Genomic DNA, 14199 nt, shown 5'->3' on the forward strand with positions numbered 1-14199 from the left:
TAAAATTAAGTTTTTCACATTACTCTATGCAGTCTACGTAAACCCTTACTGCTTCTGTAGGAATTATGAGAGTAATTAGCAGTCAGGTGATGCTAATGAAATATACTCTGTTAATTTACCATCAGCTCAAGTGTGGGTGCCTCTATAAAAGCAGAATTTTTAGTGTAAATGCTCCAGAACAGCAAGTATCAGCAATGATCTCAGTAAAACTATTTTTGTTGCCCATCTTTATGGTTATATGGTCTATGGATATAAGGCCACAATCTGAAGTCTGTCATTATACAGTGAGAAAGATTATTTACAAGTGCAAAACATTCAGGACAACTGTTGGTCGTAACAGGGCGGAGGAGGAGGAACAGGAGAGGATCTTCCACCTCCAGGTCAAAATGTTTGGCCATAATGCACAGCATTATGTTTGTTGAAAACAGAACACAACATTTCAGCCCAAACACCTCATAAGATCTGTTAAACACAGTGGTGGAGGGCTCATTATTAGGGCTTCTTTCTTTTGTTCTTTTTCTTCAGTAATTGAGGGCATGCAACAGGAAAATGACCCCAAGCACGGCAGCAACTTTTCAACAGAATGGCTGAAAAAGAAAAGAAGTCCAGACCTCAACCTAATTGAAATGCTGTGACGGGACCTTAAGAGAACTGTGCATAAACGAATGAGCTGAAGCAATGTTGAAAAGCAGAGTGGACCAGAAATCCTCCACAACAAGTGGAAAATGATTACTTCAAGTTGTTGCTGTTAAAGGTCTTTCTACAAGCTACTGAGTCGCAGTTTACCCCGTTTTTCCATGGACTGCATAGAGTCCTGTGAAAACTTTCTTTTTCACCTGACTGTGAAAAAGAACTCAGCTAGCAACCAGTTAGCGTCATGCTGGAGGGAGCTGCCAGCCTGACTGTGTCTGATGTATAAACTGTATAAAAGAATGAGATAGCTGCTGTAATTTCAATTAAGTGGATTGTGGGCAGTGGCTGTGAAGCCTGTGGGCACCATCGTCTTGGATATATTGATCACCTTGGATTAGAGGATGGAGCCGAAGAGGAAAGATGGTCGAATCTGACTGAAAATCAATCATTACAGTAGCCAAGCTCTGCTTTATTCTTTATAATAAACAATGCAAGACCTATAACATGAAGCTAGTCAAGGAAACCATACATCTATTAGAAAAAGGTTAACAGAGGTAATAAATTACCGTAAGCTAAATTCTACATCAGGTTCTTTTTGCCACCTGCTGGCCATATGAAAAATGCAAGCCCAAGGGACATCTTTCCCTAAATTAGCCCCACCTTTCATAAACATGGGCTATACCTGCTACTTTATTTACAGTTTTTTTGTTGTTTTTGTAGCCTTGAGCACTAACTTGTAGGCGTCTGATTGCCTAGCAACAGCTGTAATGAGAAACAGCTGGAATAAATCGGTTAATTTTTTTGTGCTTAACCTTTTAAATCTTGTCTTATATTCTAAGAATAACACGATTAAGCATGGAGGAAGAAAACAACAACAACACCAGGCTCACCTTCTCAGTCACATTTCCAGACATGAGCAGCAGTTTTGGTTGCATCTGCCCATCAGATTTCCCATTTCTGTTTACCTGTCCCTCCGCTGATCTCTCTCTGTGGTGCGTTGACCTTGGTTTATTGCTTACCTTGTGTGAAACAAAATAAATCTGTTACCCCAAAGCACCGTTGCATGTTGTAATTTTTTCATTCTCACATGCCATCAAAAAACACGTCATCTCACCTTAATATAAAAAAAATCTTCGCTTCTTCCAGACCTTGAGTGGGAGAGGCCTTTGGAGGGATGAGTGGAGGATGAGGAGCCCTGAGTGAAGCCGCACTTCAGTAACCCGTCAAGGTTGCAACCTCCACTCTTTCTGTGGCTGCTTGTTCCCTCCTTTAACCTGTGCTGAGATGCCTTGCAGTGTTTGCTGCCGAGGCTGTTGTCATTGAGGACACTGCTGACGCTACCCATGGTCCTGTAGGCAAGCGCACGGGCGAGATGCAGCTAAAGTCTAAATGGTGAGGTTACACTGAAGTAAGGGAAAGGTACATCTCGTGACCCCACGGAGGTTCTGTCAGTGGCTTCATCTGTGAAACAAGAAAAGGATAAACATAAAGGATGCACAGTATCATTAAACAGAAGATTTTTGTTCCATGGAAAGGATACAGCCTTATTTTAGTTTACTCAACTCATAGTTTACTTTTGATGCGTATCACTGTTGTTTAATTGTTGTTCAGTCTATTGTGCAGTGTTGAAGCAGGTGTTTAAATTTGCAAAGCAAACAAAGTGAAAAAAAAGTGTCTATCTTGGCACTCTGCCTGGCTGTGTATGTTTAGATTTATGACTCAGCTGTTAAATTTGACAAATAACCCTTTGGGTGCCCTTCCTCTAAACAAACTGGCAATTAGACTACTTACTGCCTTCTCAACAATTGGCTGGGGCTGCCATCTGAATATCATTTTCTATTTGCTATTGTTTTGGAACATATTACAGATAGACCGGCAGAAATTATGAAATAAAGATTAAGTGCACAGAACCTGTGTGAATTTATGTAGTTAATATTTTTAATTACAGTCTACAAGGACATTTATTTGCACAGTCACACGTAATGAGTGTGACTGTGCAGTTGTCCTCATTTTCCTCGCCTTCTTTCAAAGATAACCAGACCCCAGATGTTGCTATCATGCTCTCTAACCCACAAGGGAAAAGTCCCCTCGGCAGCAGATAAAGGGCTCCTAGAACCACATGGTCCTGAGCTTTTAAGCATTTAATAATGGCCACAGCAACAAAGCCTGTGACTAACGACCTCCTATAAGTTATATATATCTAAGCTATTGCATTTGGCTTGAGTTTAATTCATAATTTATGGTTGCCCTCCAGTGTTTGTAAGGAAACTAACTCTCATTGTACTGTTTCTGAGATGCCTCATAGGGAGTGCTGATCAAGGCTGGGACTTTTTATTCAACCCTAAAACAAAAGTAAGGGAATTAAGACATTTAAAAAAATGTTTTTAAAATCAACAAGACACCAACTGACATAGAGTGGCATTCATACAGAAGAATAAAAGTATATTGGGCTTTTAGCAGAAAAGAAATATTTTTTGATCAGTATAGATGAATACAAGAAAGGAAAGCACACCCAGAAATACACAAAGACCACTAATAATAAGAGACATCTTCAGCACTGCTTCAGTTTTGATTCTCAGTTTTGTTCAGGATAAAATTCTAAGTATATTCTACAAACTAAACATGTACTGAAAATGTTGAATAATGGCTAATGATGGTAAATTCGTACTCGCAAGAGTCTAAAGCGAGGCAGTCCTGTGCACCACTGTAGTAAAGAGTCTCTGACATGCCTGTGTCTGCTGCTGTTTTATTGTCCCTGAATGACTGCTGCTAAATCTAAACTCTAGCCTTCACCATCACTCTCAGATATTAGCATCTACCGCTGACATGGGACTGATGTAATGAACAATAGATTTTACTTACTGCCAGGTCAAACTAAACATCCATCTCTAGCAAGGCCGCTGCAGAGTCATCTATCCAGTCACCGAAGAAAACAAAAAAGCAGACATGTGTACGTCTCTGTGCGCGCGGGGGTGTGCATGTGTGTGTGTGTATGAACGAACAAGCAGCAAATGCAAACACTATCACCACGGCCAGGGTCTGCTAACTGTTTGTGAAGGGGGTGGATCTTCCTGCTTTTCTTTTCAGCCTGTAACCGGCTTTGCATCATAACTGACATGTAAATTCAAGTGTGTGTATGTGTGTTGTTGGACCTCCCACTCCTCTCAGGGGATCCAGTGTACAACATGTGCTCCATAGAACTGGCGTGTGCCGCTCAAGTGATTAACTCTCAGCCTTCACAAAAGATCTTTTACACTCCCCCCCTTCACAGTGCACCTCCCTCCACTCTGCACAATCACCCGCAGACACCCCGTTTGTGCATCCACTAACTGTGTTATGCCCATTCATCCTTCCCTCTCTCCTTTTTTTCCATCAGTCCCTCCCTCATCCATCCGTCCCACTTGGTGCCCTGCACCCACCCTGAATAAACAACAGTTCATCTTAAGGAGAAAAAAAGGCGCTCGCCCTCTGTCTTTTGGCTCTTTGTCTGTTGAAGTGTGCCTTCTTTGTGTGGACTCTTCTGTGCCAGTTGATGTATTCTCTCCAAACAGCCCAGGACCATATTTGACTGTTAAATAAATGACTAGTCCTCAAAATAAGAGCGCTGGAGAGCATCGGTTTTAGAGCGATTTACCACCATTCTGCCTTTATGCTGTTTGTTCAGGCATACACCCACAGACCCACTCTTTCACACACAACTTTGCGTGTCAACACAAATTGCACACACTCTCACAGTGTCATTGCTGGAGTCCAGCTCTCTCTAAGGCAGTAAAGCATTCAGCATCCCACAGAGCCCAGACTGTTGACAAAAACCCTTGTGGATGAAATACAATCAAGCCCGACAACAGGAAAATATACTAGGCACTGTGATCCACATAACAAAAAACAACAACAAGGGAGAAGATATGGCCTTTCTCTGCAACTGACAAAACAAGTTTAAATCTTACAACCCATTTTTGTCACAAGTAAACATATACTTTGTGTTAATGTGAGGAAGCAGAGTGCTTTGCCATGCATCTAGACAGAACACAGCAGATTTACTGATACTGAGAATGTGAAACAAAAATCAATGTGACAAAAATCACTTGTTTAAAATTGAACTAATAGCGTGCTGTGCAAAGAAGCAAAGCTCTATACTATGGGCTCTGGATGTGCAGACAGAATTGCAGAAAAGTGAGTCATATTGCATCATACTGTCTGAAACCTTTCACCATAAAGTGTTTTCACAGTCTTTTTGCTCTTTATGTAATAATATACAATATTTCTGTTGATGTGCCATAATTTTTTTCAGCGAGGCTATTCACTCATGCTTTCAGCTGGCTGCCATTGTTCCTCAGTTAGTCGTGTTCAGTCCCTGAAGCCTGCTTTCTGAACAATGATCCTGACATTTTACTTTTGTTACTACTGACATGGTACTCAGAACTGATCAATTTCACGTCTGTTTGACGCAAATATAGCAATTTGAAAATCTTTTCATTGCCCCTTCATTCGAAAAATTTAATAAGCAATGTAAACAGTTGATTCCACAGCCTTTGAGGGGAAAGCGTGATTTAAGACCTCTGGTGTGTTGGGACTGGGGAGAGTGAGTGTGTGTGGATGCATGCAGATATCTAATCACATATCTGACTGCCTGCATGTTTTTCAGTGTCTGCACAAAAGAGTGTTGTGCACTCGCTTATTGTGTATGTCTCTGTGTGCAGGCAGGGGATGATGTGTGTGTGTGTGTGAGCGTGGGCGCTGTGTCATCTAACCCCAGCTGACCTGCTTGACACAAAGCCCTACCCCGCACAGGACCAGCTGACACTACACACCCCTATTCCCCACCCCCCACTCCTCCACCCGAAAACACACTCACACATACATACACACACACACACACTCACAGAGCATAGCCAATCCATTAGCCCAGCCAATGGCAGGCAGCAGTAAGTGTGTTATAAACATCCAGGATTTATACCTGTCTCACAATGACCATGAAACTCTCCTCTGTTCTCACTGTACCTCTACACTGCCACTGTGCCAGATGGCATCTTTTTAATTCTCACTCTTTTTATGGTAATTTCTAACAGATGCATGGCTAATCTCTCCGGTTCACTATATGTTTTTTTAGGTCATTCTTGGGCAGCTTATTCTTCTTTGTTCTCTGGTGCATTCAACATCACCAATCTCATTTGTTTTCCTTACATTTCAGAGGCCAGCGTACTTAAAGTAAAATTTAAGCTACTAGTTCTAACTACTGTTTTGCTTTGCGTAAGGCTAAAATTCATTTAAGTTTTTGTTGTTTGAGGCTTTTAATGTAAGTTAAGCTAACTTTAATTAACTTGAACATTTGAACAAAACAAGTATTATCTTACCTAAATTACAGGTGGTTTTTTTTTAATGATTGAATTAAACATGAAGTGGTCAAAGGGTGAGATATTTTGATATTTGGTCATTTGTATGACTATCAATTCAAAAATACTTCCCAGAATGCAATGCTCAACAATATCTTAAACCCCTCATCTGAACAAAGGCTACAGTTTGAAACAGAGGTGGGACCAAGTCATTGTTTTGCAAGTCTCAAGTAAGTCTCAAGTCTTTATCCTCAAGTCTCAAGTCAAGTCTCAAGTAATGTCAGGCAAGTCAGAGTCGAGTCTCAAGTCACTGGTGTAAAAGTCCGAGTCAAGTCACAAGTCTGAAACTTTGAATTTCAAGTCCTTTCGAGTCTTTAAAAAAAAACCGAAAAAATAATGTTGCAGTTATATGCTAAATGTAAATATTAGACCATGTAATTTTAAAATCTGTGTTTTTCTCAACACATACAAAATAGTGAACTTAGAAAATATACACAAATTGTGAAATTGCACCTCTATAAAATGCAGCTCAATTAAACCTAGCTCCAAGAATAATTTTCACCGACAGTTCTGAGATAAGCTGCATGTTATTCTTGGATGCGGTTGTAGGACCAGCTTTAAAATCGCATGACAAAAATATCATACACATTAAAAAAAACTGCATCACCAACGTAGCCTGGAAAACATTTGCTAGTTAGATGAAGTCAGCTATCTCATTGTAGCACATTTATATGCATATTTATAATTATACGGTTCTTGGAGTGAGTGCATACACTCATGAAGTTTAGTAACTTCAGGTCACTGCAACAAGCCCAGGTACAGTTTACCGACGGATGGGTGCAGGACCTTGAAATGCACCGTGTAGAACGAAAGACCATCGTACGTATCATAAGTTTACCAGTCTCACAAATTGTCTTCATAAATACACATTCGTTAACCGTTTATTAATAGGACCTTTGAGCTCAACGGTAATTAATTAGTAGTGGAAATAATTTCTGGTAGCATCACAGAAATGTAGCAGTGACAACAATATTGTATGCTGTAATCGTACTGGGCAATTAGTGATACAAAAAACCTGTTTTATCCTGTGAATAAAAGTATATGTTTTTGTCAATGTACCATAATAACAGAGGCGAAACGCAATATTGTGTCAGGACAATTTACTATTTATGCACAATAAACAAAGGAGCATAGCGCGACAATTTCTGTTCAGCGCCAGACTTGCTTGTAACCTATCACTAATTATGTTATGAAAATGACGTATTAACTACTAAAAAACACTGACCTTCGTGTAAATGCTTGGAGCAGACTAACCTGTGAGCTGGAGGGTTCTGGGACGTTATATTTGGTCTTTGAATGGCTGCAATCCAGGCCATCCGTCGCGTCTTTGTTACTTCGGAAACATGGCTCGAACAATTTCTCTTCAACGACGTAATCCGATAACAACCGATCTCTTTACCCGTCGGCTTCCCGTGGCTGTCATGCGACCGGCTATTGCAGTTAATAATACAACAGCTTCTTGACATTTTTGTGTTTCTTTTTATCGCTGTGTGACTGATTTCAATTGAAAGCCTGCGTGCGCTAGTACCGCTTGCCACGAATTCCCAGAATCCTTTGCGGTTCTACCCGTGAATGACGTCACATTTTCAATCTCTATATAATATGCATGTTAAATTTTATATTTGGGGTAAAATATCAAGTCTTTTCAAGTAAACCGGTTCAAGTCCAATTCAAGTCCCAAGTCATTGGTGTAAAAGTCCAAGTCAAGTCACAAGTCTTAGAACATTTTTTCAAGTCAAGTCTAAAGTCATAAAATTAATGACTCGAGTCTGACTCGAGTCCAAGTCATGTGACTCGAGTCCACACCTCTGGTTTGAAATACAGCATTTCTATTCTATTCATGTTACATCACTACTTTTTTGGAGACATGTAAGGACACCATACAGAGTATCAAGAACAACAGAAGATTTATACAACAATTTACACAGAATATAAATTATTACTAAATAATGTACAAAATCTGCAGTTGTTGTTCTCTACCAGTAAAGATACCGATATTACGTATCGGTATAGGTCCGATACTGACCTAAATTACTGGATCGGATATCGGAGAGAAATATGTAGTCCGATCTGAAGTATCACAAAATCACCTCACAAAACTCATAAAACTTGGCGTAACCCAGCTCGGCGCATCGGAGCAGTATGTGTCACGTGATAGAGCGGCTGTTGGCGGTCTGTTGGAGCATTTGGAGCCTAGCTACATGCTTCCTAACTGCAGCATTTCATCTCGGCGAAAACTATCCCAGATAAGTAAAGCAAGTGTGTAAGTTCATCCTTGAATGTTTGCATAGTATTTCCACGTTAAGCTTAACAACTGATATGTTGAGCCACAGCTGGACTGACCATCAGAGTTCCATATTGAGGTGAAAAGGAAGCGATTTGTCCCGTACTTCAGCTAGAATTAAAAAATAAACACAAAGCTGGAGTTATTCCGTCTTTGCTGCTCAGTTGCATCTACTTCTCTCATTCACTCCCCCTCCCTCTCCTGTTATTACTTCAAACATGAAACTGATCAATGATCAGCTGATCGGCTTTTCTGCCACAAGTCTCGTCTTTCTTGTTTGTTTATCGCCCACTTTGCGCTAGAAAGAGGACACCAGCGGATAAACAACAGCAGCGCGTTAAAGGGTGAAAAGCTGTTGTTAAAATTTATTTAATATTACTTTCTAGTATCAGCTGATGTTTGCTGGTCATGATATCCGTTTGGATATGTGGTGAGAGGAAAACATGAAGATGAAACCAGGAGATGTCCTTACTGAATCATCAGAGCTGAACAGGTGATGGAGAAACAGGTTTACCCTTTAGGTGACATGAATGAGTTGAAGGGAAGTTATGAGACAAATAACACCAGGATCCTTTTCTATGTAGCTGACGGCTGGTAACTGTGCAGGGGCGGGTCTAGCAAAGTTTTGCCAGGGTAGGGCATTAACAGAAAAAGGGGGGCACAAAGAAATATTTTTCTTTATTATGTCATTTAAAAACTTTGAATAAATAATTATCTGAATCTTACAACAAAAGTGGTCACCTGATTAAATGTATAGAAATCCATTATTGTATATAGCAACTAATAAGTCTAATATACACCCTAGTAAGCTATAGTACTTTTTCCTTTGGGAAGGTACCATCTGTGCAGTCTGCAATTCTGTTGAAGCAAGATGTTGAATCTATTTAAATATTGTAGAAAAATAATTGATTTCTGTGCATTTGTTTTACACTTGCATTAAATTAAAGTTGATTACATCGATTAAGGGAAGGGGGGTGGTTCCCTAATTTTTGCTGGGAGTTGGCAACCCTATTAGTTAGGTTGCTTAATATTTCCACTAAGTACTCTTTAAAATACCAGAATAGGGAGGATGGTGTTGGTTTAAATTTATTAAATTGATCAGTGTTGCTGAACTATAAAATGTTTTGGGTGGAGTGTATTTTTTGCATACAGGTATAGCAGAATAGCTTCAGTGTCTTGTTTTTTTAAACTTGAGTATGAACTTATACAAAATACAGTAAGATATTTATAAAAAGAAGTTTTATTGATTACAAAATACACTGTATCGGATTCATATCGGTATCGGCAGACATCCAAATTTATGATATTGGAATCGGTATCGGACATTAAAAAGTGGTATCGTGCCATGTCTAGTAAAGTTATTATGCTCAAATTTGTATGCATATAATTTTTAATCTTAACTTTTGATTAAAAAAATGGAGATGCATGCAAACGCATACTATTTTAGCAAAAACTCATTTGTTACACAGCATGCATGCCTGCTTATCAGTGTATATTAAACCAGACTGTGATTTTACAGTCAGTATATGTCACTGAGCTTACTGTAGGTTTCCCCATGAGGAGCTGTAAAATGATAAATGAATTATGCTAAAGGCATTAGTGTGTCCCAACTTTTTACCTGTAAAATGTGGATTGCACTTTTATTGCTTCCAGCCACGTCAGTCTAAATGAATCTTTATAGCCTACGGTTCGATCCTCTGAATGCAAAATGATGAATGCGCTGCTCACAGTGTGATGTAACGCATTAGATAACTGGAATCAATCTTTGGCTCACACTAAGTAAATAATGGTTCACAGACAATGAAATGGACATTCCTATTATCCCAACATGACAGTGAAAATTAAAATCACCAATTACGGTGCGAAGAGAAGAAGACACAGTTTACATATGACAGCTGAGTATTTCACAGAGACTAATCGGTGCATAGGTTGAATTATTGAAAAGTAATACTCTTTCTCTGTCATTCTCTGAAGGCTGTCAAGGCCTCAGTCTCTCGTCTCTCTCTCTCTCTCTCTCTCTCACACACACACACACACACACGCACTTTCTCTATCTTGTGTCTTTCTCACGAGACTGAGTTGTGGGGATGAGTAATGTGGCCTCCAGTAGAACATCAACTGGGAATGAAGTGTGGAACAGAGACGGTCATCTATCTTTCACTTTCACTGCTAACACATCTATCTACTGACCAAGCACACACACACACACACACACACACACACACACACACACACACACACACACACACACACACACACACACACACACACACACGATGACATCCAATAGCAGCTAATTGGGTAATCCTTTTAGTGCATTGTAAAGGAGATCGAGCATGAATAGGGCTTCAATGCTGAAGTGCAGAATACCAGACACTCATTACTGCCCTGAAGTAGGGAGATGGAATACCAGGCACAGAGAGAGGCACAAGCAGAAAGAGAAAGACACTGACTTGGAAGGACTGTGTGTGCGTGAGAGAAGGGTATTTATTCTGTGCAGCTAACATTGCATTATCCATTGACAACTACTGTATTGCCCAGCATACAGCCCATGTATCCTCTGTTTGAGATATAAGGGTCAGGATACAGAAAGAGGTTTAATTATGAATAATAAAAGTAAACAATTTTTGCACATTAATGTCATCTCAGTGTCTCCTTTTGAGACCAGGCAACTTTGACTAGAGCTCAGCTTTTAGTGAGACCCCCCAGCCCGAAATTAGATTGCATTCAGATGCTATTATGTGCATCCAAATGAGACATTAGGTCAACCAAACCATCAACCTCCATGGGTTTTAATAGATAAGGAGGTCGTCTGCACTATTCATTGGCTCTGTATGGCTGGCCAACTACTGCTCTTGTAGTGCGTGCATTTGCATAACCTTGGCAGTTGGAGTGTAGGGGAAAATGTATTTTTAATGGAGTCTAAATGGGAACCTTTAGTGCCGCGACAAGCATGGAAACTAATGCTCATGAATTCAAGAAGTCCTAAAATTAAATATCTCAAATGTCCTTTTATATTTCCTTATTGAGCTGCATCCGCCCATACTTGATTGGTTATTACCTTACAATGCGTTTCTGCACCTTTTTGTTGTAATACCTCAAACATGCGCAGTGCCATGGAACCAGTCCAAAAAAGGTTTTAAAGACTTGGATGCATCTTCTGTTAGATAGCTCTTATCAAAGTCCAGCTCAGCTGTCATAAAATATTAACTTCTCTGGCTTTTATTCCTCTCTAAAAACAGCAACTGAAAATGTAACAAATGGAAGCGTTTTTTTAGACGTTCTGAATTATTGCTCACCCATTACTCGCACATATACTTTTTCCATTACTTGTCACCCTGTCCCATTCGTGTGTGATATGACAGCCTTTTTATTATAAAACTCAAATTTGATCGATTGCCATAAAAGCTTTGTTGCGATGCTGTTTGTACATTAACGGAGGATTCGGAAAAAGACTTCATGGTTATGGTCAGAAATATAGAAGTCACACCGGCTAATACATTTTACTAGTGTCAGATCAGTTAGTTTGTACTGGTGTTATAAAGGTGTTATAACGCCTCATTGGGCTATATTTTGTATCAATGATAGGGCATGAGAACTTTCAGTATATAGACGTTTGGATTTCTCACATAGTCACACACACTTATTATGATATATCTTCGTTTAAGAAAGGACAACATGTATAGGTAGGTAGAAAAGAATGAGGCCTTTCCTGGCACTGAAGCCTGATGACCCCCAAAAGCTGAATACTCAATGATAAGATTGTCATTCTTGAGCATAACTGCCTCCCATCCTCCTAATCTTCTGTGGCTGTGCGTGTGTGTGTGGATGGTGTAATGTGGGAGTAAGAGGAAGTAAGGAGGAAGACACAATGAGCTCACTTTATGGGGGTCTATATCATCCCAAAAGCAGCTGGAGATATTTGCTGCAGGCGATACCTGTGCTCAGCTCCAAAATAAAGGCCCTTGACCTTGTTTTGCTACTTTGTTCGTTACAGGGAAACTTTTTTTCAGCAGTCTGACTTGGGATAATTGGGAAGAGCCATAAGTCGACATTCATCTGCTGTTTACTTCTAAACAGAAACAGTGTTATTCCTGAAAAGTTGACTGCTGTGGATGTTGGAATGTTGGATTGCCGTGCTTCTTTGGCAGAGCCTTCATTCACGAGTGGATGCTGGTATATAGGTATCTAGGACAGTTATTTTAAGAAGCATCTCCTCTAGCAGGTCATGACAGCTTCAAATGATTGTCACACGGTAATGAGCAAAGCATTAGTTATTGAAAAAAGCCAAAAGACAACCCAAAACAGAATCATCTGTCAATTCAAGATATTTACATAAAAAATGATCTCTGCTGTGCACATAGAAAACAAACAAACAAACATCTCAGTCAGTGAAATGACAGGGAACTGTCTATTCCCACTTCTTTTTTACTCTCACATTGCTTGGTACAATTCCTCCCCTGTGTTTTTCTCCACACAATAATTTGGTACAAACAAAGCTGAACATGCCTGTACAAGTGCCCTATACTTACCCACTCACCTTGTCACCTGCACAATGTACAAGAATTCATGTTCTCAGCAGGTCTCAACACATATCTCACTGTACGCGAGTGTGACAGAAACTGGGAGTTGGCGAAACAGCTCTCCTTCATGTGTTACAATTAATAGTATAAAAGAAACAGAGCAATATTTAGGAACCGTGGGTTGGTGGGGGGTTACTTTAGGTAATCACTGGGTGGGGAATACACTTGAAAATCATGTTGAAAACACCTATAACTACCAGCTTAGCCTTCAGGGGTATTTATATCCCAGGAGTTGTTGTGCTTATATCAAATCAAACCTCATGCTGGTCCCTATTATTTTAAGCTTTTTTTTTTAAACAATGGTTTGCCCAGTAATGGCTGAGCTGAATGAAAAGAGCACGAGTGGCAGTTTTCTGGGTCGAAATCAGACATTTCATTTATAGCCAGTGTGTCCTCATGCACAGAGATGATTTCATTTTAAAATTCAGTTTGCATTTAACAAGCAAAAGCCTTGGACTGCTTCCATGCATAGAAACTTTGGAATTATTATTAATGCTAGCTGTAATTTGGTATGATCATAAAGTGATCCTAGTTCACCTTACTTAAACTTTGCAAATTGCACACTTAAATAAGGAGGAATCTGCTTGTATCCTGCATGAACTGCAAGGCTTTGAGCCTCGCACAAGTCTCTGCCATCATTTCAGATCTAGTCAGAAAGCCATGCTGTCTTTGAGTACCTGTAGTGGTGACTTACCTCAATTATTCCTTGCCTCCACAGTCTCAGTCACTTCTGCTTTTGCCCTGTCTCTCCAAGCTTTGTGATCTATGAGCAAACCATCCTTAGCCGAACACTGGCAGGGCCGGTGTGGGGAAAAAAGTGATGTCTGCTTTTGTTGTTTGAGGTCTCTTAGGTTCCTTTCCTCAAACCTCTTCAATACCTGGAACACTCAGTCCGTCCCGTCTCCCATACTCTCTTACATTCCTTCAGAAACTTCTCTCTCTCTCTCTCTCTCTCTCTCTCTCTCTCTCTCCCCTCCCCTCTCTGTATCCTTCTTGCCTCTCCCCTGAACTCCCTCCCACTCTCTCCTTCAATCTTAACATTTGCCACTCTGTCTCACCCCCTTCCAGCTTTGATATATATTTTATTGTTTTTTCAAAGCCTTTTGGACCGTTCAATAAAAAATGTTATTTTTCTTAGCATTATTAGTTATGTTAGATAAATATTACTTATATATATACTTATATATATCTGTATTTGTCCACTATTTCTTTGGGATTTATGCTCGTTCTTGTTCCCTGCAAACATCGCTCCACCTGTCTCTTCCTACTTTTCTTCTTTACTCTCACTGTCTTTTTGCTCTTTCAC

General features: G+C 39.9%; 2 protein-coding genes across 3 annotated transcripts in view; one reads left to right on the top strand and one right to left on the bottom strand.

The window, feature by feature from the left end:
• hspb11 (heat shock protein, alpha-crystallin-related, b11) overlaps positions 1 to 1456 on the top strand; it is an 18179-nt gene extending 16723 nt beyond the window's left edge. The window contains exon 6 of the mRNA XM_082555211.1: positions 526 to 1456. Coding sequence (XP_082411337.1) covers positions 526 to 528 — 3 coding nt within the window. The 3' untranslated portion in view covers positions 529 to 1456. The remainder of the gene's footprint in view (positions 1 to 525) is intronic.
• The window catches only part of lzts1 (leucine zipper, putative tumor suppressor 1), a 19245-nt gene extending 5422 nt beyond the window's left edge, over positions 1 to 13823 (bottom strand). For both annotated transcript variants that reach the window (XM_082555208.1, XM_082555207.1), the window contains exons 1-3: positions 13588 to 13823; positions 1748 to 2094; positions 1524 to 1652 (exon numbers count right to left, since the gene is read on the bottom strand). In XM_082555208.1, coding sequence (XP_082411334.1) covers positions 1524 to 1652; positions 1748 to 1978 — 360 coding nt within the window. In that variant the 5' untranslated portion in view covers positions 1979 to 2094; positions 13588 to 13823. The remainder of the gene's footprint in view (positions 1 to 1523; positions 1653 to 1747; positions 2095 to 13587) is intronic.
• Between the last annotated feature and the right edge of the window lie 376 nt (positions 13824 to 14199).

Source organism: Aulonocara stuartgranti, assembly GCF_965226115.1.
Source record: "Aulonocara stuartgranti genome assembly, chromosome: 12".
In the NCBI taxonomy this organism is placed as follows: Eukaryota; Metazoa; Chordata; class Actinopteri; order Cichliformes; family Cichlidae; genus Aulonocara; species Aulonocara stuartgranti.